The sequence below is a fragment of the Pseudophryne corroboree genome, chromosome 5 (genome assembly GCF_028390025.1).
Source record: "Pseudophryne corroboree isolate aPseCor3 chromosome 5, aPseCor3.hap2, whole genome shotgun sequence".
Classification (NCBI taxonomy): Eukaryota; Metazoa; Chordata; class Amphibia; order Anura; family Myobatrachidae; genus Pseudophryne; species Pseudophryne corroboree.
In genome coordinates, this window is record NC_086448.1 from 35,293,995 (window position 1) to 35,319,660 (window position 25,666).

At 48.8% G+C, this 25,666-nt stretch overlaps 1 protein-coding gene across 3 annotated transcripts in view; it reads right to left on the reverse strand.

Annotated features, from left to right (window-relative positions):
• ZC3H3 (zinc finger CCCH-type containing 3) overlaps positions 1-25,666 on the reverse strand; it is a 413,559-nt gene that overhangs the window by 232,603 nt on the left and 155,290 nt on the right. For all 3 annotated transcript variants that reach the window (XM_063921214.1, XM_063921213.1, XM_063921212.1), the window contains exon 4: positions 10,343-10,484. In XM_063921214.1, coding sequence (XP_063777284.1) covers positions 10,343-10,484 — 142 coding nt within the window. The remainder of the gene's footprint in view (positions 1-10,342; positions 10,485-25,666) is intronic.

Sequence of the window (25,666 nt, forward strand, 5' to 3'; positions counted from 1 at the left end):
CTGTAGTGTAGTGACTGCAGGGGAGAGCCAGGGAGCTTCCCTCCAACGGAGCTGTGAGGGAAAATGGCGCCAGTGTGCTGAGGAGATAGGCTCCGCCCCCTTATCGGCGGCCTTATCTCCCGTTTTTTTATGTATTTTGGCAGGGGTTAAATGCATCCATATAGCCCAGGAGCTATATGTGATGCATTTTTTTGCCATCCAAGGTGTTTATTATTGCGTCTCAGGGCGACCCCCCAGCGCCCTGCACCCTCAGTGACCGGAGTGTGAAGTGTGCTGAGAGCAATGGCGCACAGCTGCAGTGCTGTGCGCTACCTTGTTGAAGACAGGACGTCTTCTGCCGCCGATTTTCCGGACCTCTTCTGCCTTCTGGCTCTGTAAGGGGGCCGGCGGCACGGCTCTGGGACCCATCCAAGCTGGGCCTGTGATCGTCCCTCTGGAGCTAATGTCCAGTAGCCTAAGAAGCCCAATCCACTCTGCACGCAGGTGAGTTCGCTTCTTCTCCCCTTAGTCCCTCGATGCAGTGAGCCTGTTGCCAGCAGGTCTCACTGAAAATAAAAAACCTAAACTAAAACTTTCACTAAGAAGCTCAGGAGAGCCCCTAGTGTGCACCCTTCTCGTTCGGGCACAGAGATCTAACTGAGGCTTGGAGGAGGGTCATAGGGGGAGGAGCCAGTGCACACCAGATAGTCCTAAAGTTTTCTTTTAGATGTGCCCAGTCTCCTGCGGAGCCGCTATTCCCCATGGTCCTTTCGGAGTCCCCAGGATCCACTAGGACGTTAGAGAAATATAAAGCATGAGAATGGCAGAACAATGAAAAGGAAGAGCATACGGGGTTCTCTGCACTAAGCTTCAGAGAGAGATAAAGTACCAACCAACTGCTATCTATTTTTCAAACACAGCCTGTGACATGGCAGTTAGGAGCTGATTGGCTGCAACTTTATCTCTCTCCAAGGCTTAGTAAATAGACTCCTAAGTGAGAAGGAGAAAAGAAGCACGAAGGAGTGGCAGAATGAGGAATCGGGGGGAGCTAGAGATGTTATACAGAGTGAGAAAATAAATAAGAGAAAGAATGATAACGTGAGCGAGTTTGCTCGAGTAAAAATCATTAAAAAGACCAAACCAACCTGGTTTAACGTTTTTAAATGATTGCTACTTTAAAACGTCGGGCAGATTGGTGCGGAACCCGCCGATGTTTGCAGTTCGCAGGCTATTTACTCCCTAAAATGAGAGCGAGTAAATGATGCAGGGGGCCCGATTCAGATTTGTACGATGGCGCCATGTTTTCTGTCTGTGCGGTCTCCGATGTAGGCGGAGAAACACCCCATAAGCAGTTGCAACAGGACAGCACTTTTGCACCCGTTACCCATTGCCCCCCTCCCTAAACGGTCCCTTCCTGCCAATCACTCCGGGTACGTTATAAATAATGATCTGGAAGACACGAGTCACAAGCACCTGATTCCCACCATCTACTTACTGATGGGACACTGGCGCGTGGGAAGCTGGGCTCACGCTGGATGAATCACGCGTTGCGATGGAGAAAGAGGACACCGCAATGGGCAGATGTTTGATGTGATAAACAGACCGGTTATTAATTCCTTCCAGAGTCGTAAATTCAGCATGATTTAATATGCCTGGCCCCTTATCATATTATGCCAATGTTCCTGGCATGAAGACTGCACATCGAAAGTGACGAAGTGTGAGTAATGGGAACCGCAGTTACTGTGTAAATTTGCTCAGATTGACGGAGCGGAGCGGAGGAGGAGGATGGGGAGCACGTCAAGTGTCCCGGGTCTGATTTCTGAGTACGACGCTTTGGGCGACCATGATGAGGGTTTCACAGCTCTTTCCAGACCTGATGACAAAAATTCCTGCAGCTGAGAGCACTTTGGGCAGCGACTGCTGAACGAGATTATCATATCAAGGAAGCGAAAACCTCTTCTCCGAAACAAACACTGTCACTCCCTCCGGTCAGAGTATCTCAAAGTGACGCGCATCATCACCTCTGACATTGTATAACTTACACCACACGCTGCCATATCGGGATTCTGGGAACAGTATTTACACAGATAATCATAGAAAGCATCACGCTCAACTTCAGCCCAGTACTCAGCATGGCAGCGCCCATGGGTTTGAACTGAAATAACCCTGGAACCCCCACGTTTAAGTATAGGCCGGGCTTATGTTAAAGATAGGAAAATAGTTCCAGACGCTCACAGATGGAACTATTTTGCCTATTTTGGGCTTTGCACACAGTCAAATTGTCTTTTTTCCCTACAGACGCCCTAGTGAAGAGGACTACTTCAGGACTACGTCAGGACTACAGGACAAGGCACGTATAAAATAAAATACATCTGAAAATAAACTTTATTTTGAGTCTTCATTTATAAAAATGCTTTTAAATTAAATTGTGGACATGTCTTTATTTGTTTTTTTTTGTTTTTTTCTTTGGCAAACTCGTACTACAAGTGCCAGGCGGCCGTGACAGGGCATGCTGGAACCTGTAGTTTGTCAAAGACAAATTGCATTTTATGTAACTTTAACTGTTTCATTACCCATGTACCCACTGCCTTGGAATCAGGACTGGTTATACCCAGGGGCAAAGAGGGCATTTTTGCTTGCCCGACTTCTGGCCTGTTGCCAACTGACCTGCGGATGGCTGACATCATGGTTGCAACAGCCTCGACTGGCAATGCCCAGTACGGTTACCCTAAAGTCAGGGGGGACCCCATGCTGTTTTTACTCTCGACTTCGGGGTAACCAGCAGCTGAAGACACCAATGCTACAGATTGGGGCTACCCCAAGCATTTACTGCTTAAAAATATATTCATTTATTTTTTGTACACTGCGGTGTCTACCTACTTCTCAGCTGGGGAAGGGGGAGTGCAGAATTTGCCATCTACGCCGATCCGATAGTCAACCTTTACTAATTTGTGCCTCTAGTTAGCCTATTATTTGCTGCCACACACCAGCAGATTATCATTCCGTGGCCATCGTAAGAGCACGACTCAGACTTGGCCAGTGCTGCCAGTAATGCTCTGATTGGTGGTTGCTTTTATTCTAAGCACTGATTGGCTGCAAATTAGTCTACTTCGGTGACTATTATAATGCTCTGATTGGCGGTTGCTTTAATGCTCCTTAATTACACAATCGGCTAGTCAAGCTAAAATGAAAAATCCACTAATAGCACAGTCAGGTGCCACTACACCTTCAGTTCTGAGATTACACTCATTTAGCAGCATTAAAGCTCTCTCAACCCTAGAAACGTACGGGGGATGCAGTCGATTTACCTCCAATCAACATCCTGACGGTCGAAATCCCGACAGCAATTGACAGACGGTCAAAATCCCGACATGGACAACATACCGACATTTAAAATACTGACATGTAAAATGCAGACATGAGTTTTTCATGATTTTTTCATTGAAACAGACTTGTTCATACTTTACCATCCCAGTGGACCTGAAGGGGGAATATAATAGTGTGCCGAGCGTAGCGCGCTCGGAATGCGAGGAAACGCGGTACACTTATATGGTGTCCATGTCGACCTATGTCGACATACACACACAAAAAAATGAAACCCGCATGTCGGCATTTTACATGTCCGTATTTTGACCTTGTCGGTATTTTAAATGTCGGTATTTTGTCCATGTTGGGATTTTGACCTTGTCGTGATTTTGACCGTCGGGATTTTGATGGGAGGTATTTCATACCGATCCCACGTACAGTATTGTAATCCTCTATTCACAGAAAAAAGTCCACTCAGACCACTAAAGTCACATAAACCCACAGGAGCTAAAAAAAAACAATCATCTCATTTAAAGGGTCCCATACAAGCTAAATTAGTAGATATTAAACCTCATTTATTAGCCACAAGTCCAAATCTATATAACCAATCAAAACCAGTGGATTGGGAAGGTAAATGTGGGGTGATAATCGTTTAACCATCATTTATTGATAGGTGGCACTGACACCCTCCCCCAATGCAAGAAAAACCAAAAAGGGGCATTTGTAACATGGCTATTTACTTAATGGCATAAAAGCCACATAATACTTTTATAAATACCCTTCGCGGATTAATGGTGGGCAGTGCAGGATAGCGTTATAGGAGCATTACTGCAAAGGAAACACACAAAGACGTTACATTTACACTAGTAATAGAAATGATGCACCGAAGGCTTAAACTCTCTCTCTCCAGTCTCAGCCAGTGACTGCGACCACAAACAGCATCAACAGAATCATTCCACAGAAGTGAGAGAGGCAGAGAGCGGAAACGAGGGGCGGGGGTACCGATAAATCTTATGCTCATCCACAATGATCGGGGACTCTTATTAAGTAAATTAATTTAAGTTAATTTAAGTTGATCATGACTCCCGATCATGGTGATTTACGAAGGGGGAAATTGCATTAGGAAAGGCCGTGTTCACCAGATAGGAGAGAGGATGAAAATTAGATCCACTTAGCCGTGTGAATTAATATGGAAATAGCAGGTGTAAATTTAACCTTATCGAGAGAGCGAAAATTATCTTCATAAATTTGCGAGAATGGCTCCCGAGCCGCTTATAAATCTATTTAAAACAAAAATATTACTTAAAAAAAAAAATGCAGTAAAATTAATTTAAAATACACTTTCATCTATTTCCTGCAATGGTTCATTTGGGCAAACGGGGAGGGGAAAGGTTCGCCAGATTTGTCAGTCTTGATGGGAAAGGACGCCGTGACTTCACCTGACAAATGGCTGAGCTGTGATCAGGTATTTGCTGTGTGTGTGCTCGGCCAATATCCATCCGTAAGGCATGAGGCACAAAGTGTCTCACCGAGGTCATCAGCTCCTAGAAAATTCAAGGTATCTGGTCTGTAGGTTTACCACACTTAGGTCGACCACTACTGGTCGACAAAGTAGTCAACATGGTCTCTAGGGCGACATGTACTAGGTCGACGTGACGGAAGGTCGACCTGAGTTTTTCACAAATTTTTTAATTTTAACTTTTTCATACTTTACGATCCACGTGCATTACAATTAGGGACGGTAACCTGTCGACCTAATGCTTGTGTCGACCTATTTTGGGTGTCGACATGCTTATTGTCGACCAATAGTGGTTGATCTAGACACCGTCGACAGTATGATCCACACCCAAAATTCAAAGGCTATATTTCATTGACATTTTGAATCGAGAACTCTTTCTAAAAATACGACACCGATACTGGATATTGGGGGGTCATTCCAACCCATTCGCACGCAGCGGTTCTTAGCTGCGGTGCGAACAGGTCAGAAATGCGCATGCGCGGCGGGCAACAACGCCGCCAGCGACAAATGTGATCGCAACACCGATCGCAAGAAGATGGACAGGTGGGAGGCGTTCCGGGGCGGATATTCATCGTTTCCAGCCGTTTTCGGGGAGTGGTAAGAAGAACGCAGGCGTGTCCAGGCAAACGGAGGCCAGATGTCTGATGTCAGGACCGGGACCTTCATCGCTGGATCCGTCGCACAGGGTAAGTAGGTCCAGGGCTGGTCTTGTTTTGAGTGAAACTTTTTTAGCAAGGCAGGGCTGCACAAGCGATCCCAGACCTGCTATGCTAAAATACACTCCCCCATAGGCGGCGTCTAGTTGATCGCACGAGCAATAAAAAATTTGCTACGTGCGATCAACTCGGAATGACCCCCATTGTCACACCTATTTACCTCTTATTCACCGGGGTGAACATCCGGGCAAACCGAGGAGGTGCCCAGCAATTAGAGGCGACAACAGACCACTTCTGTCACACTAACAGCCTGATTCAGAGATGGCATTACACCAGTCTGAATACCATTGGTTTTGGGGTTTTTTTTGCACTGCACATGCTCGGAAATGGTCCCAAAAACAGACGTCTAGGATGTGGATATTTACAGTTGGACGCATCTAGGACATATAACTAGCGATGTGGGGCAAGACGTTCTGCCAGAGTGAAAATACGGTAAGGGCGAATACACACACCTGTGGTCTATTCCGGTACCTCCTCCCATACATGTTGTGGCTGCTTTGCCAATGGTGTAACTAACCAGTGATGAGAATACCCATGGTAATAAATGGCTCAACCAGATGGCCTCTTTTGATTGGCTACTGGTGAATTCACATCTTGTGCAGCCAAAGCGAATACACTGTATGCTAATGAGTGACCGCCTGCTACCACCACCACAGCTGGGGGCGGATCAGTCATTGCTGCTGGTTATTAAAACGCAATTCGGCAGCCGCCGCTTCTGTGTGGGTTTAGTTGTTAGTGTTTTCAGGGCTTTGCAAAGCTGTGAATTTTGAAGACTTATTAATAATTAATAATAATTATTATTATTATTAATAGTTATTAATAATAATAATAATAATTAATAGACTGTGTATTAATATCTGACGGTACCCGTAGGTCATTATTCCTGCTGTTGTCTTATTGTGGATGTAACTTGTGTGTGTGATCCTGCTGTCACTTGTAATCAACACACCACACGGACCTGACTACACCTTTGGATATTATTTTAGTCCCCTGGCCTTTGGTACGCCCTGATTCCCTAGTCTGTGTGAGCTTTTGGCCATGTGCGTACTACGTACCCCTACGTGACTATTGATACGGGTTGAAATGTGCTCAGTTTGCCTGCAGCTTTTGCACACACAATTTAGGTTCTCTTACAAATACAACTCAGCCATCACCCCGAATTCTTAGGGCCTGATTTCCCCCTCCGAAACACCTTCACTTACCACTATACACACGCCTTCATGCAATGCTTACTAACCACAACAAAATGCATCTCTCTGGCTTCCTCCTGTGTGTTTCACCCATGTGTTTACATCATCAGAGAGATATGGTTCCTTTCTTGGCCCTGCACTAGATAAGATGTATCCAGACATCCAGGAAGCGGATTTGTGGGTGGGGCTTCTCATGTCTCCCCTTTTGCGCGACGCCTCGATTCAGGATGTGGGTGGTGGTAATTGTAAGTAACCAACTGATATAAAGACACTGCTGAAGAGCACGGTATGAAGACTGGAAGGGGAAATAAAATGCACGTGCAATGTACTGGTCTGTACATGCTCTCTCGTGTCTGTCGCCTGAAAGGAGAACCTCCCTTTAGATCACTCGCAGCGACCCAGGATAGTGCTGGGAGCTGGACGCACAACTGTTTGTGTGTGTGTGTGTGTTTGACACATAGAAGCACGTGGCTCAGATGACTTATCTAATAACCATCTCCTTGCTAAGCACTTCACACCAGCGGTATTACCGGCCATACGGGGGGGTGCAGCTGTTCCTGTGCTAGTGAGATGCCGTGTTCCGTATTGTCACACAGATCATGGGACAGCCTGACCGGCGCAGCGACCTGGGATGGAAACATACTTCAGGAGAACAGCTCCTAGCTTCACAGGAAACGGGCTACAATGGCGGCTCACTGGGTGGTACCACGGGATTCCTCATGGTCTCCGTGGCTGCATCCCCACGGGGCATTAAGCGCCTAGTTACCAGCAAACCGTATATGCAGTTACATATTTTACTCTACTGGTGCAAGAATGTCTCCTGAATACCTGTAGGGGGCTGAGACTTTTGAGATATTCAAAATGAACTGAGAACGCACATTGGGGCAGATGTACTAACCTGGAGAAGTGATTAAGCAGTGATCAGCGCAAGGTGATAACGCACCAGCCAATCATTACGGATTTGAAAAAGGACAGTTAGGAGCTGATTGGCTGATGCGTTATCACCTTGTACTTATCACCGCTTTATCACTTCTTTATCCCTTCTCCAGGTTAATACATCTGCACTTCAACTTCTTAGCCCCTCAATAAGGAATATACAATGTGCCTGTGGTTGCAGAGGCTGGTGGGAGCCTCCTCTGGGCAGAGGCTGGAGGGAGCCTCCTCTGGGCAGAGGCTGGAGGGAGCCTCCTCTGGGCAGAGGCTGGAGGGAGCCTCCTCTGGGCAGAGGCTGGAGGGAGCCTCCTCTGGGCAGAGGCTGGAGGGAGCCTCCTCTGGGCAGAGGCTGGAGGAAGCCTCCTCTGGGCAGAGGCTGGCGGAAACCTCCTCTGGGCAGAGGCTGGCGGAAGCCTCCTCTGGGCAGAGGTTGGCGGAAGCCTCCTCTGGGCAGAGGCTGGCGGAAGCCTCCTCTGGGCAGAGGTAGCATGTACGGGGTGGGTGGCAGAGCATGGATATAAGGAACACTCTTATAGGGTATTGGAAGTGATAAAGCAGGGTTAGGAAGGGCTTTACCTCGCCCGGAGGGCAGCCGAAACTAATACAGAGATTTGTAAACCAATATTTCCTAAAATCGGAAAGCAGATGAAAAACAAATAGAAGCAGCGCTTAATTCCCGGTCACCGTTCCTGGTGCGGTCTGTAGATAATCGGGCACAACCTGCACTGTCTGCAACACTCAACTCCAATAAAAGAAAAGAAAATGCACCAATTCTATATTTTACAGAACAACAAAATACTGAATCCTTCTATATAATATTATCTTAAACTTTGAACAGAATCCAGACCAGGACATGCTGAAACGATAGAATCATTACTTCCATGTATCAGGAGCATCAGAAAGTAAAAGGTGAAGTGGGAGACACTATAATGACATGGGATCATCAGTACTACAGCCACAGAAGGGTGAAGGAGGAAACGGAGCACACATCTACTGTCTGAGGACCTGGAACTAACCTTCTGGAAAGGGCCAGATAGATGGGTGAGAACGGCCCATACTGTGCTGGATGCCGCACACCTCTGCCTGGGACGAGGCACCGCACAAAAGGGGAGACATGAGTAGCCCCACCCATACCCTAAGATGAGGCATCACACTAAAGGGGAGACATGATTAGACCCACCCACAGCCTGAGATGAGGCACTGCACAAAAGGGGAAACATGAGTAGCCCCACCCACTGACTGGGATGAGGCACCGGACACAAGGGGAGACATGAGTAGCCCCACCCATAACCGCAGATGAAGCATCACACTAAAGGGGAGACATGATTAGCCCCACCCAGAGCCGAGGCACTGCACAAAAGGGGAGACATGAATAGCCTCACTCACAGCCTGAGATGAGGCACTGCACAAAAGAGGAGACATGATTAGCCCCACCCATACCCTAAGATGAGGCATCAAACTAAAGGGGAGACATGATTAGCCCCACCCAGAGCCCGAGATGAGGCACCGCACAAAAGGGGAGACATGATTAGCCCCACCCACAGCCTGAGATGAGGCATCACACTACAGGGGACACATGATTAGCCCCACCCACTGACTGGGAGGAGGCACCGGACACAAGGGGAGACATGAGTAGGGGCTACCCATAACCGGAGATGAGGCATCACACTAAAGGGGGGACATGATTAGCCCAACATACAGCCTGAGATGAGGCACCACAAATAGGGTGGGTCATGACTAGCCCCACCCACAGCCTGAGGCAAGTTTCCACAAAAAGGGTGTGACATAAATAGCCCCACCCACAGCCTGAGACGAGGCACCGCACAAAGGGAGGAAACTTCTCGCCCACCTTACAGTGACAGTGTATATGCCCCACTACAAAACTATCTCTGCTCAGAGCAAATACTACTATTATTAACCTTCACGTACAAGGAACCACACAGTGGACACATAGCTGTACAGGGTGCACTAAGAAAACAGTAACAGGGAATCGCAGCATAGATACAATACACAGCGGCAGAGCACAGCATAAGCACCAAACACTAGTACCACACAGCACGCTGCTAGGGCAGATCACATGGGTAAGGGAAACTAGCTGGCACATAGAGCAATGAGTCGCTGGTGGGTCTTCATTCAGTACCCAGTGATCCTGTACCCAACGCATGGGCAGCAGAAAGAGTCAGTGTCACTGAAGGGGAGAAGGAGACAAGGGACCAGTGATACGGAGACACAAGAGGGAGGAGGGCCCTGCCCTTTAGAGCTTACATACTAACGGGAAGCGGTGACTAGTTGGAAGGTGAACTGGTGCGGATATAGGGTGCAGAAGAACAGTAGCAAGTTAGGAGGAGAGCCAGAACGCTGTAAATAGGTATAGAGTATACAGTAATAAGGAACATTTACCGGAGACTGATAGACAGTCTGACTGGGCAGGAGAGTGGGTCCCACAGGATGGGGGCACCTTGAGTGTAACTACAGATGTGTCCCTGTTCATCTTACTGCAAATCGACTGCCACGTGTGTACGCATCACAGCAGCAAATTACTACTGCGACTAGTCACAGCGTGCGTACGCACCATGCATTGGCTGCAAACCCGTCACAGTAGCAGCAAATAGTGTTAAAGTGGAGCGTGGGTACATCTGTATTACATTGTCGGGCTCAGCGAGTCACAACCCCCGTACAGTGACAATGTCATAACTCACCTTGTCCTCCAGGTAAGAGACGAGCTGAGCGTGGACAGTGGTGATGCCACCAGGGGAGAGGCGGCATTTCTCTTCACAATCCTGTAACGGGTCTTTATCACCCGGCTGGAGGCGGAGCTTTTCAGAGAGGAAGAGGAGGCGGCTGCGGAAGAGAAGAGGAGAAATTTTAGACACATGTCCCGGAAAACACATAATATGGGAGTAATAATCAGCAGGGTATAACAGCGACCCCTCTCTAATCCCTACAGCTGCAATATAAATCACTTCTAGCGGCAATCACCGCAGCAGCCTTACTACAGAGCAATGCTGGCACATACAAGTAACGACATACATGACAGGTGTCCGCATGGCTGCATAAAATGTACATTGCAAAATAAAAAACTATGATGTAGAACTGCCCATTAATCACCACATGTTATTTCTAAACAACGAAGAAGGAAGAGGATGCTGCAGAGAGCTGACATTTGGTGCGCATGGCGGCCCTAATACCAGCCATGTGCGGGCTGCAATACAGGACAATAGGGGTCATTCCGAGTTGATCGCTAGCTAAAAATGTTCGCTGCGCAGCAATGATGCAAAAAAAGGCACTTATGCGCATGCGGCGCAGTGCGCACGCGCAATGTACTTTCACAACAGGCAAAGTATTTTTTTTACGCAAGGTCTAGCGAAGCTTTTCAGTCACTATGGCAGCCGCAGTGTGATTTACAGGAAAGGGGCGTTTCTGGGTGTCAACTGACCATTTTCAGGGAGTTCTCGAAAAAACGCAGGCGTGCCAGGAAAAACGCAGGCGTGGCTGGGCGAACGCAGGGCGTGTTTGTGACGTCAAATCCGGAACTGAATGGTCTGAAGTGATCGCAAGCGCTGAGTAGGTCTGGAGCTACTCTGAAACTGCACAATGTTTTTTTTTAGCCGCTCTGCGATACATTAGTTCGCACTTCTGCTAAGCTAAAATACACTCCCAGTGGGAGGCGGCATAGCGTTTGCACGACTGCTAAAAACTGCTAGCGAGCGATCAACTCGGAATGACCCCCAATATGTGTACAAGCCAGCGCTGGACAAAAGTTCCTGCATCACTTCATCAGAAGGGCCCACTTCCACCATACGTGTCCTTCACAGCTCTTCCGGCTGCTTACACCTTGTAGCGGTCTGTGCACAGACTATATACATGTAAAAGCATGCATGGCAAAAACACAACCAAAGAATGATATTTATACTCTCATAGGCTTCCAAAGAAAACCCCCCCAAAAAACTTGCAAAACATGTTTAACGGACATTATAAAACATAATCAGGATTATTTAACAGTCAATAGAATCTAACCAGTTATAAAATAAAGTCTGCAGAAGCCAGCATCTGGGAGAGGGGCACTCAGATTTGGGGAGCAGCACAAACTTATTTCCTTGTATTAGGTTTACCATACTAGCCCTCTAAACCGGGACACTTGTGAATTACACAGGTTCTGCGGCTGTCTGACTTCAAGCCTGCATTTCTCCTGGTTTTAATCATCCACAGAACCTGTGTAATCCACGATCTTCGGGTTTAAAGGGATAGTATGGAAACCTAATTTGTGTGTGTGCACGATTATGGGCATAGGAGGCATATTTTCGGGAGTGTTTTGCGCTATGCTAAGGGGCACTGAGACAGTATCACTCCGCAAAAGAACCAATGCTCATCGTATTATACTACCACATTGAAGCTTATAGTTTGTAAAAATTATATTCTAACACAGAAATCTGCCAGCAGTAACAGAGGGGAGCCCCGATACCCCAACACTCTCTCAGCACATCTAAGCCATCAGTGAGGCTACAGCACTCCTTTATTACATTGCATTTATTGAAGGGATGGCCCTAAAGTGACCAGAGGTTGGGCATATAACACTGCGTTCCCCTGGCACTGGACCCTGTGCTTCATAACTAAAGGTCCAGGTCAGGTAGCGTCTTAGTAAACGCAGACAACGTTAAACATTTAAAAAGACCCTACTCTCAATTCCAGAGACCCTTTTATTTCACAGATAACACCAGGATCATTTTACTATAAAGCTACAAAATTAATTACACACCATGCAGCGGTTACAGACCGGACCTGGGAGTTTGGAGCCCAGAGAGGAGGCGATCTGACAAAGCACCATCAGGATTGGGAGGGTGACTGTATACACCAAACACAGAGTTAAATAGAGGCCTGACATTAATATCACCATGTCACAAACTGCTTTTATGTGGACATGACTCTCTCACACCAGAAACCAACACTATCTTTATATAGAAGAAGCCAATTATCAGCCCTTGTTGGCCGGGCCAAGCTGCGGATATTTATATAGTGCTATGCTTCTTTATTGCTCTGGCCGATTACCTCCTGGCACACTCTTCAGCGGTTATTCCAGTCCTAACACTTCCTGGAGCTGCTCGGGTTTGTGGCTCCATTTACTGAGCTATTGCTGTACACAGCCAGGAGGAGGCGCCGTAGTGCAGGCACATTGGGGGGGGGGGGGGGGGGAGCTATCCTCTGCTCTCACATCTGACTTCTGCAATGTATAAATTGTGTTTACACTGTAACAATAGGGCTGGTTCGCATTTGGAAACACACAACTTTGTATCTGGAACAAACAGTGTTGCAATACAAGGGGAAGAAATACATTCATATTTTTTCTGTGCAGAGTAAATACTGGCTGCTTTTGCATGTAGCCCGCGAATGTTAGCTAGCTTTATTTTAGACTGCAATTTAGATTTCCGTTTGAACACACCCCACCCAAATCTAACTCTCTCTGCACGTTACATCTGCCCCACCTGCAGTGCAGCATGGTTATGACCAGTTGCTTGCTGTTTTGCTTTGCTTCCACATTTGAATAACCCCCAGTGTCAGGACAAACTGGGGAAAGGCAGTAATACAGTGTAGAGGACACAACACAAGGGACAATCCGGAACGCAACGGAACACTTCATCATATCCCTTCAATTCTATATCCGGCGCAGTGGGTTAATGTTTGGTAAGCTGAAGGACAAACGTAATAGAACGTTCTCTAATCACACAGACGTCCAGCATTTTTGGGGCCTCAATGTTTCCTCTCCAACTTCGTAAAGGACCATGCGGCCTACTAGATTTCACTATTTAGTGCTTGACTTGTCCATTATGTGATAACCATTGCAATATGCAGCTGTGTCCACATGCACCTATCCTCAAATATCCCCATTTTGCGCGCCACAGACTATGCGACTTCTTGTGAAAATATGGGGGTAATTCCAAGTTGATCGCAGCAGGAATTCTGTTAGCAATTGGGCAAAACCATGTGCACTGCAGGTGTGGCAGATGTAACATGTGCAGAGAGAGTTAGATTTGGGTGTGGTGTGTTCAATCTGCAATCTAATTTGCAGTGTAAAAATAAAGCAGCCAGTATTTACCCTGCACAGAAATAAAATAACCCACCCAAATCTAACTCTCTCTGCAAATGTTATATCTGCCCCCCCTGCAGTGCACATGGTTTTGCCCAACTGCTAAAAAATTTCCTGCTGCGATCGACTTTGAATTACCCCCAATGCGTCTTAATGTGCTATACTAATCCTAAGTACTGTGTACACTTTTAGCAAGTCAGGGCCTGAATCAGCGACAGACGCAACGTCAACACTGTAAAGTAATGGACGTATTTTTTGTTGCTGCACTTGCGTCTAAGTCACAATGTGTATGAGCTACAATGGTCTTGTGTTGCCGGTGAGGGTGAGGATATATTTGCAGAGAGACTGAGCCACGGAGCATTTGTGGGTGGTAACAGAGCGTACAGATGCAGACACACATTCATGTCTGTACACACAATGGCGGAGCAGATGCACCAGATTCCCATCTCCACCTGCACCTGGTCCATAGCTTTCCAAAGTCAAGACACTAATGTGGGCAGGTGGTTGATTCCCAGTCTGGCAGCCCTCCAGGTCCAGGCCAGTCATATACTGCCAAGTCAGATTCTAACAGCCAGCCACATAATGCAGAGAAAAATCCCCCTGTGCCAGGTATATACTATACACACACCCTCCAACAGAGATATATTATACAGAGATCGCTAATTGCTGGAAGATACTGCTGTAACATACCCGTCAAGGCTCCACAGTGGCTACAATCATACAGGCATACCTTGCAACGTGACCCTCTCCAGGAGGGACACAATGCTCTGCTCCTGGTCTTTCTTCTTAATGTATGATTGCCGGCACCTGTGTTGAACAGGTTACTGGATAAGAAAGGTGTTTCAGAACAGGTGAGGGCAATCATACAGTAAGAGGGAAGTCCAGGAGTGGAGCATTCTGTCCATCCCGCAGAGGGTCATGTTGGGAGGTATGACACAGGGATTTTGCTTATAGGCCTTGAACCCTGGGTTTAGAAACTAGGAGGCCAGTGAGATGGAGGCACCAGGAAGAAGCGCCCTGGAACCTGCAGATAGCAGGTCATCGTCACAGAAGAGCAGGAGGAAGAGCACTGGAACCTGCAGACAGCAGGCCAGTGTCAGGGAGGAGGCAGGAGGAAGCATTCGGGAACCTGCAGACAGCAGGCCATTGTTACAGAGGAGCAGGAGGAAGCATCCGGGAACCTGCAGACAGCAGGCCATTGTTACAGAGGAGCAGGAGGAAGAGCGCTGGAACCTGAAGACAGCAGGCCATTGTTACAGAGGAGCAGGAGGAACAGTGCTGGAACCTGCAGACAGCAGGCCATTGTTACAGAGGAGCAGGAGGAAGCATCCGGGAACCTGCAGACAGCAAGCCATTGTTACAGAGGAGCAGGAGGAAGAGCGCTGGAACCTGAAGACAGCAGGCCATTGTTACAGAGGAGCAGGAGGAACAGTGCTGGAACCTGCAGACAGCAGGCCATTGTTACAGAGGAGCAGGAGGAAGCATCCGGGAACCTGCAGACAGCAGGCCATTGTTACAGAGGAGCAGGAGGAAGAGCACTGGAACCTGAAGACAGCAGGCCATTGTTACAGAGGAGCAGGAGGAACAGTGCTGGAACCTGCAGACAGCAGGCCATTGTTACAGAGGAGCAGGAGGAAGCATCCGGGAACCTGCAGACAGCAGGCCATTGTTACAGAGGAGCAGGAGGAAGAGCGCTGGAACCTGAAGACAGCAGGCCATTGTTACAGAGGAGCAGGAGGAACAGTGCTGGAACCTGCAGACAGCAGGCCATTGTTACAGAGGAGCAGGAGGAAGCATCCGGGAACCTGCAGACAGCAGGCCATTGTTACAGAGGAGCAGGAGGAAGAGCACTGGAACCTGCAGACAGCAGGCCATTGTTACAGAGGAGCAGGAGGAAGAGCGCTGGAACCTGAAGACAGCAGGCCATTGTTACAGAGGAGCAGGAGGAACAGTGCTGGAACCTGCAGACAGCAGGCCATTGTTACAGAGGAGCAGGAGGAAGCATCCGGGAACCTGCAGACAGCAGGCCATTGTTACAGAGGAGCAGGAGGAAGAGCACTGGAACCTGGAGACAGCAGGCCAGTGTCACAGCAGAGCCGGAGGAAGAGCCCAGTAACCTACAGATAGAAGGCCAGTGTCGGGGAGGTAGTAGGAGGAAGCACCTGGAAACCTGCAGACAGACAGCAGGCCATTGTTAAAGAGGAGCCATGAAGAAGAGCGCTGGAACCTTCAGACAACACACCATTGTCACAGAGGAGCCAGGAGGAAGAGAGCTGGAACCTGCAGCAGCAGCCCATTGTCACAGAGGAGCCAGGAGGAAGAGAGCTGGAACCTGCAGCAGCAGCCCATTGTCATAGAGGAGCCAGGAGGAAGAGAGCTGGAACCTGCAGCAGCAGCAGCCCATTGTCACAGAGGAGACAGGAGGAAGAGAGCTGGAACCTGCAGCAGCAGGCCATTGTTACAGAGGAGCAGGAGGAAGAGCACTGGAACCTGCAGACAGCAGGCCATTGTTACAGAGGAGCAGGAGGAAGAGCGCTGGAACCTGAAGACAGCAGGCCATTGTTACAGAGGAGCAGGAGGAACAGTGCTGGAACCTGCAGACAGCAGGCCATTGTTACAGAGGAGCAGGAGGAAGCATCCGGGAACCTGCAGACAGCAGGCCATTGTTACAGAGGAGCAGGAGGAAGAGCACTGGAACCTGGAGACAGCAGGCCAGTGTCACAGCGGAGCCGGAGGAAGAGCCCAGTAACCTACAGATAGAAGGCCAGTGTCGGGGAGGTAGTAGGAGGAAGCACCTGGAAACCTGCAGACAGACAGCAGGCCATTGTTAAAGAGGAGCCATGAAGAAGAGCGCTGGAACCTTCAGACAACACACCATTGTCACAGAGGAGCCAGGAGGAAGAGAGCTGGAACCTGCAGCAGCAGCCCATTGCCACAGAGGAGCCAGGAGGAAGAGAGCTGGAACCTGCAGCAGCAGCCCATTGTCATAGAGGAGCCAGGAAGAAGAGAGCTGGAACCTGCAGCAGCAGCAGCCCATTGTCACAGAGGAGCCAGGAGGAAGAGAGCTGGAACCTGCAGCAGCAGCCCATTGTCATAGAGGAGCCAAGAGGAAGAGCCATGGGGGGTAATTCCAAATTGATCGCAGCAGGAATTTTGTTAACAATTGGGCAAAACCATGTGCACTGCAGGTGGGGCAGATATAACATGTGCAGAGAGAGATAGATTTGGGTGTGGTGAGTTCAATCTGCAATCTAATTTGCAGTGTAAAAGTAAAGCAGCCAGTATTTACCCTGCACAGAAACAAAATAACCCACCCAAATCTAACTCTCTCTGCAAATGTTACATCTGCCCCCCCTGCAGTGCACATGGTTTTGCCCAACTGCGAACAAAATTCCTGCTGCAATCAACTCAGAATTACCCCCATGGAACCTACAGACAGTGAACCAGTGATACGTAGGCACCAGGAAGAAAAGCCCTGGAACCTGCAGACAGAGAACCAGTGACATGGAGGACCCACGTGGAAGAGCCCTAGAACCTGCAGGCAGAGAACCAGTGACACAGAGGACCCACGTGGAAGAGCCCTGGAACCTGCAGACAGTGAACTAGTGACATGGAGGCACCAGGAGGAAAAGCCCTGGAACCTGCAGACAGTGAACCAGTGACATGGAGGCACCAGGAGGAAAAGCCCTGGAACCTGCAGACAGTGAACCAGTGACATGGAGGCACCAGGAGGAAAAGCCCTAGAACCTGCAGACAGTGAACCAGTGACATGGAGGCACCAGGAGGAAAAGCCCTAGTACCTGCAGACAGTGAACCAGTGACATGGAGGCACCAGGAGGAAAAGCCCTGGAACCTGCAGACAGTGAACCAGTGACATGGAGGAACTAGAAGGAGGAGCCCTGGAACCTGCAAACAGCAGACAAGTGATATAGAGGCGCCAGGAGGAAGAGAAATTGGGGGTATTCAGGCACAAGAGAGCATTCACGCCTGAGATCTATGCCTGCAGCCCTGAGCGTTTGCTTCTGCAACATGTTGATCGTCAGACGCTTAAAGAAAACTGCAGGTGTGTGGTATAAACACAGTCTCACCTGCACTACATCCGTTAGAATCTCTGTCTCAATTAGGGTCCTCTGCAGAGCAGTAACTTAAAGCCAGGTTCTGATGTATAAGTTGGATGTAGTCAAGTTCTGCAGAAGCATGATGGGAACACAACTGTCAGTGCGATGCTGTGCGCTGGAAGTCCAGCTACTAAGCGAGTTCACAAATTGCACACATACAGTCATTCTGGACTTGAGGAGCCTGCACATGGCACACACACACAGAGTGTCAGGCATCCGGCTTTTCCTTGATTGTTCCTCTCCTTGATGTAACATCGACATCATACATACCTCAGTTTCTTTGTAGATCACTAAGCTATAAAATGGTGAAAACGCCATCCAAAGTTATCTAATACCCCTTTTCCACTAGCTCAAAAAACGGGGGCGCGCATTTACCCGTGTTTTTTGCAAGTGGAAAACGGTCCCCCCGCAAAAATCCGGATCAAGTTACCCGTGAATCCTTACTGGGTAAATACCTGGGCAGGACATGGCAATGATCCGGGTAGGGTTGTAGTGTAAACGGGAACCGTGTAGATGCGACACAGCTCCCGTTTACACTGTATGGAAGGGCGGCGCTGGGAGATCATGTGATCTCCCAGCGCTGCCCCTGCCGCGTCACTAGTAGCGTCACCAACCCGGCAATATGCCGGGTTGGTGACTGCTGGTGGGAAAGGGGGCTGAGCACGGGCCGCAGCCGGGTAGCACCCGTGTCAGGCTCCCGGCTGCGACCCGTGTTCATATATGGAAAAGGGGTATTATAGTCTATGTGTGATGCTGGAATGAACACAGACAAAATTCAGATTTTTATTTTCCGTCTCCATAGTTCAGAAACAGTCCCTGGAAGCATATTTCTCCTCCCCAAAAAATAAGATTTTAAACCTACCGGTAAATCTTTATCTCATAGTCCGTAGAGGATGCTGGGGACTCCGTAAGGACCATGGGGTATAGACGGGCTCCGCAGGAGACATGGGCACTCTGAGACTTTAGATGGGTGTGAACTGGCTCCTCCCTCTATGCCCCTCCTCCAGACCTCAGTTAAAAAACTGTGCCCAGAGGAGACGGACAGTACGAGGAAAGGATTTTTGTTAATCTAAGGGCAAGATACATACCAGCCCACACCATCCACACCGTATAACATGGAATATACAAGACCAGTTACCAGTATAAACAAAAAACAGCATCAGCCCAAGACTGATCCAAACCGTAACATAACCCTTATGTAAGCAACAACTATATACAAGCCTTGCAGAAATTAGTCCGCACTGGGACGGGCGCCCAGCATCCTCTACGGACTAGGAGAAAAAGATTTACCGGTAGGTTTAAAAACTTATTTTCTCTTACGTCCTAGAGGATGCTGGGGACTCCGTAAGGACCATGGGGATTATACCAAAGCTCCAGACCGGGCGGGAGAGTGCGGATGACTCTGCAGCACCGATTGAGAAAACATGAGGTCCTCATCAGCCAGGGTATCAAACTTGTAGAATTTAGCAAAAGTGTTTGACCCCGACCAAGTCGCCGCTCTGCAAAGTTGTAAAGCCGAGACGCGTCGGGCAGCCGCCCAAGAAGAGCCCACCTTCCTAGTGGAATGGGCCTTAACCGAATTTGGTACCGGCAATCCAGCTGTAGAGTGAGCCTGCTGAATCGTATTACAGATCCAGCGAGCAATAGTCTGCTTCGAAGCAGGAGCGCCAATCTTATTGGCCGCATACAGGATAAACAGAGCCTCTGTTTTCCTAATTCTAGCCGTCCTGGCTAAATACATTTTTAAGGCCCTGACTACGTCCAGGGATCTGGAATCTTCCAGGTCACTTTTAGCCACAGGCACCACAATAGGTTGATTCATATGGAACGAAGAAACCACTTTAGGCAAAAATTGCGGACGTGTCCTCAATTCAGCTCGATCCACATGAAAAATCAAGTAGGGGCTCTTGTGTGACAAAGCCGCCAATTCTGACACACGCTTTGCTGATGCTAAGGCCAACAACATGACCACCTTCCAGGTAAGAAATTTCAACTCAACCTTGTTAAGCGGTTCAAACCAGTGTGATTTTAGGAACTGCAACACCACGTTCAGGTCCCATGGTGCCACTGGAGGCACAAAAGGGGGGTGGATGTGCAGCACTCCCTTTACAAACGTCTGGACTTCTGGAAGAGAAGCCAATTCCTTCTGAAAGAAAATCGAGAGGGCCGAAATCTGTACCTTAACAGAGCCTAATTTCAGGCCCATATCCACTCCTGTCTGTAGGAAGTGGAGAAGACGACCCAGATGAAAATCTTCCGTAGGTGCATTCTTGGTCTCACACCAAGACACATACTTTCGCCAGATACGGTGATAATGTTTTATCGTCACCTCCTTCCTAGCCTTTATTAACGTAGGGATGACCTCTTCCGGAATCCCCTTTTTCGCTAGGATTCGGCGTTCAACCGCCATGCCGTCAAACGTAACCGTGGTAACAGGGCCCCTGCTGCAACAGGTCTTCCCTCAGAGGAAGAGGCCAGGGATCTCCTGTGAGCATCTCTTGTAGATCCGAGTACCAGGCCCTTCGAGGCCAGTCTGGGACAACGAGTATCGTTCGTACTCTTCTTCGTCTTATGATCCTCAACACTTTTGTGATGAGAGGAAGAGGGGGAAACACGTAGACCGATTTGAACACCCACGGTGTTACCAGAGCGTCCACTGCTATTGCCTGAGGGTCCCGAGACCTGGCGCAGTACCTCTGAAGTTTTTTGTTGAGGCGTGACGCCATCATGTCTATTTGAGGAGTTCCCCAAAGACGTGTTACGTCTGCAAAGACTTCTTGATGAAGTCCCCACTCTCCTGGATGGAGATCGTGTCTGCTGAGGAAGTCTGCTTCCCAGTTGTCCACTCCCGGAATGAAGACAGCTGACAGAGTGCTTACATGATTTTCCGCCCAGCGAAGGATCCTTGTGGCTTCCGCCATTGCGACTCTGCTTTTTGTCCCGCCTTGGCGGTTCACATGAGCCACTGCTGTGACATTGTCTGATTGAATCAGAACCGGTAGGTTTCGAAGAAAACTCTCCGCTTGTCGAAGGCCGTTGTAAATGGCCCTGAGTTCCAACACATTGATGTGTAGACAGGACTCCTGGTCTGACCAAAGACCCTGAAAATGTTTTCCCTGTGTGACCGCTCCCCATCCTCGGAGGCTCGCGTCCGTGGTAACCTGGATCCAATCCTGAATTCCGAACCTGCGACCCTCCAGGAGGTGAGCACTTTGCAACCACCACAGGAGGGACACTCTGGTCCCTGGGGACAGAGTTATTTTCCGATGTAAGTGCAGATGGGACCCGGACCACTTGTCCAGAAGGTCCCATTGAAAGGTCCTTGCATGGAACCTGCCGAAGGGAATGGCCTCGTAGGCCGCCACCATTTTCCCCAGAACTCGAGTGCATTGGTGAACTGACACCCTTTTCGGTTTTAGCAGGTCTCTGACCATGTTCTGTATGTCTTGGGCTTTCTCTATTGGGAGGAAGACCTTCATTTGTTCCGTATCCAGTATCATACCTAGGAACGGTAGTCGAGTTGTCGGAATCAACTTCGACTTCGGTAGATTTAGAATCCAACCGTGTTGCTGGAGCACTCTCAACGAGAGCGCCACACTGTTCAGCAATTTCTCCCTTGATCTCGCTTTTATCAGGAGATCGTCCAAGTATGGGATAATTGTGACTCCATGCTTGCGAAGGACCACCATCATTTCCGCCATTATCTTGGTGAAAATCCTCGGGGCCGTGGAGAGTCCAAACGGCAACGTCTGAAATTGGTAATGACAATCCTGTACAGCGAATCTCAGGTATTCCTGATGGGGGGCATATATGGGTACATGAAGGTACGCATCCTTTATGTCCAGAGACACCATAAACTCCCCCTCCTCCATGTTGGCTATTATCGCTCTGAGAGATTCCATTTTGAATTTGAATCTTCTTATGTACAGGTTTAGGGATTTCAGATTCAAAATAGGTCTGACCGAACCGTCCGGTTTCGGGACCACAAATAGGGTTGAATAGTAACCTCTTCCCTTGATTATCACTTGCTGTATACACAGCGTTTGAATTGCAGCTAACACTACATCCCTTTCCGATGTGGAAGCTGGTAGGGCCGATTTGAAAAATCGGCGCAGGGGCACCTCCTCGAATTCCAATTTGTAACCCTGGGAAACTATTTCCAACACCCAGGGATTCAGGTCCGAACTGACCCAGGCCTGACTGAAAAGTCGAAGACGTGCCCCCACCGGTGCGGACTCCCTCAGGGGAGCCCCAGCGTAATGCTGTGGGTTTTGGAGCAGCCGGGTAGGACTTTGGTTCCTAAGCACCTGCCGAAGCAGGTGCTCTCTTGCCTCTGCCCTTACCTCTGGCGAGGAAAGAGGATCCCCGACCTCTTTTGGACTTGTGCGACCGAAAGGACTGCATCTGATAGGGTGTTACTTTCTTTTGCTGTTGGGGAATATATGGTAAAAAATTTGATTTACCTGCTGTGGCTGTGGAAACCAGGTCCGTCAGCCCATCCCCAAATAATACATCACCCTTGTAGGATAGTACTTCCATATGTTTCTTGGAATCCGCATCACCCGTCCATTGGCGAGTCCATAAGGATCGTCTCGCTGAGACAGACATGGCATTGGCCCTAGAAGCTAGCAATCCAATGTCCCTTTGAGCATCCCTCATAAATAAGACTGCGTCTTTAATATGGGCTAGAGTTAGGAATATAGTATCCTTATCCATATTATCAAATTGATCTGTCAGCTCATCTGTCCAAGCTGCAATTGCGCTACACACTCATGCCGACGCAATTGTCGGTCTTAGCACAGTACCTGTATGAGAATAAAATAAGATTTTACTCACCGGTAAATCTATTTCTCGTAGTCCATAGTGGATGCTGGGGACTCCGTAAGGACCATGGGAAATAGCGGCTCCGCAGGAGACTGGGAACAGCTAAGAAAGAATTAGGACTACCTGGTGTGCACTGGCTCCTCCCACCATGACCCTCCTCCAGACTTCAGTAAGGATACTGTGCCCGGAAGAGCTGACACAATAAGGAAAGGATTTTGAATCCCGGGTAAGACTCATACCAGCCACACCAATCACACCGTATAACTCGTGATATTATACCCAGTTAACAGTATGAACATAACAGAGCCTCTCAACAGATGGCTCAACAATAACCCTTTTAGTTAACAATAACTATATACAAGTATTGCAGACAGTCCGCACTTGGGACGGGCGCCCAGCATCCACTACGGACTACGAGAAATAGATTTACCGGTGAGTAAAATCTTATTTTCTCTAACGTCCTAGTGGATGCTGGGGACTCCGTAAGGACCATGGGGATTATACCAAAGCTCCCAAACGGGCGGGAGAGTGCGGATGACTCTCCAGCACCGAATGAGAGAACTCAAGGTCCTCCTCAGCCAGGGTATCAAATTTGTAGAATTTTGCAAACGTGTTTGCCCCTGACCAAGTAGCAGCTCGGCAAGTTGTAAAGCCGAGACCCCTCGGGTAGCCGCCCAAGAAGAGCCCACTTTCCTCGTGGAATGGGCTTTTACAGATTTAGGCTGTGGCAGGCCAGCCACAGAATGCGCAAGCTGACTTGTGCTACAAATCCAGCGAGCAACAGTCTGCTTTGAAGCAGGAGCACCCATCTTGTTTGGTGCATACAGGATAAATAGCGAGCCAGTCTTCCTGACTCCAGCCGTCCTGGAAACATAAATTTTCAAGGCCCTGACTACGTCCAGTAACTTGGAGTCCTCCAAGTCCCTAGTAGCCGCAGGCACCACGATAGGTTGGTTCAAGTGAAAAGCTGATACCACCTTAGGAAGAAATTGGGGACGAGTCCTCAATTCTGCCCTAGCCATATGGAAAATCAAATAGGGGCTTTTACATGACAAAGCCGCCAATTCTGACACCCGCCTTGCCGAAGCCAAGGCCAAAAGCATGACCACTTTCCACGTGAGATATTTTAAATCCACGGTTTTGAGTGGCTCAAACCAATGTGACTTTAGGAAACCCAACACCACGTTGAAGTCCCACGGTGCCACTGGGGGCACAAAAGGAGGCTGAATATGCAGCACTCCCTTGACAAATGTCTGAACTTCAGGCAGTGAAGCCAGTTCTTTTTGGAAGAAAATCGACAGAGCCGAAATCTGGACCTTAATGGAACCCAATTTTAGGCCCATAGTCACCCCTGACTTTAGGAAGTGCAGAAATCGACCTAACTGGAATTCCTCCGTTGGGGCATTCCTGGCCTCACACCACGCAACATATTTTCGCCATATGCGGTGATAATGTTGTACGGTTACATCTTTCCTAGCTTTAATAAGCGTAGGAATGACTTCCTCCGTAATACCCTTTTCTTTTAGGATCCGGCGTTCAACCGCCATGCCGTCAAACGCAGCTGCGGTAAGTCTTGGAACAGACAGGGCCCCTGCAGCAGCAGGTCCTGTCTGAGCGGCAGAGGCCATGGGTCCTCTGAGATCATTTCTTGAAGTTCCGGGTACCAAGCTCTTCTTGGCCAATCCGGAACAATGAATATAGTTCTTACGCCTCTTCTCCTTATTATCCTCAGTACCTTGGGTATGAGAGGAAGAGGAGGGAACACATAAACCGACCGGTACACCCACGGTGTCACTAGAGCGTCCACAGCTATCGCCTGAGGGTCTCTTGACCTGGCGCAATATTTTTCCAGCTTTTTGTTTAAGCGGGACGCCATCATGTCCACCTGTGGCCTTTCCCAACGGTTTACAATCAGTTGGAAGACTTCTGGATGAAGTCCCCACTCTCCCGGGTGGAGGTCGTGCCTGCTGAGGAAGTCTGCTTCCCAGTTGTCTACTCCCGGAATGAACACTGCTGACAGTGCTAACACGTGATTTTCCGCCCAACGGAGAATCCTTGTGGCTTCTGCCATCGCCGCCCTGCTTCTTGTGCCGCCCTGTCGATTTACATGGGCGACCGCCGTGATGTTGTCTGACTGGATCAGAACCGGACGGTTTTGAAGCAGGGGCTTTGCTTGACTTAGGGCATTGTAAATGGCCCTCAGTTCCAGAACATTTATGTGTAGGGAAGTCTCCTGACTCGACCAAAGTCCTTGGAAGTTTCTTCCCTGAGTGACTGCCCCCCAGCCCCGAAGGCTGGCATCCGTGGTCACCAGGACCCAGTCCTGTATGCCGAATCTGCGGCCCTCTCTGAGATGAGCACTCTGCAGCCACCACAGCAGAGACACCCTGGTCCTTGGAGACAGGGTTATCAACCGATGCATTTGAAGATGCGATCCGGACCATTGGTCCAACAGGTCCCACTGAAAGGTTCTGGCATGGAACCTGCCGAATGGAATCGCTTCGTAGGAAGCTACCATCTTTCCCAGGACTCGCGTGCAATGATGCACCGACACCTGTTTTGGTTTCAGGAGGCCTCTCACTAGAGACGACAGCTCCTCGGCTTTCTCCTCTGGGAGAAACACTTTTTTCTGGACCGTGTCCAGAATCATCATTTCGGCCATTACCTTGGTAAATATCTTCGGTGCCGTGGACAGGCCGAACGGCAACGTCTGGAATTGGTAATGACAATCCTGTACCACAAATCTGAGGTACTCCTGGTGAGGATGGTAAATGGGGACATGCAGGTAAGCATCCTTGATGTCCAGAGATACCATGTAATCTCCCTCTTCCAGGCTTGCAATAACCGCCCTGAGCGATTCCATCTTGAACTTGATTTTTTTTTAAATATGTGTTCAAGGATTTCAAATTTAAAATGGGTCTCACCGAACCGTCCGGTTTCGGTACCACAAACAGTGTGGAATAGTAACCCCGTCCTTGTTGAAGTAGGGGCACCTTGAC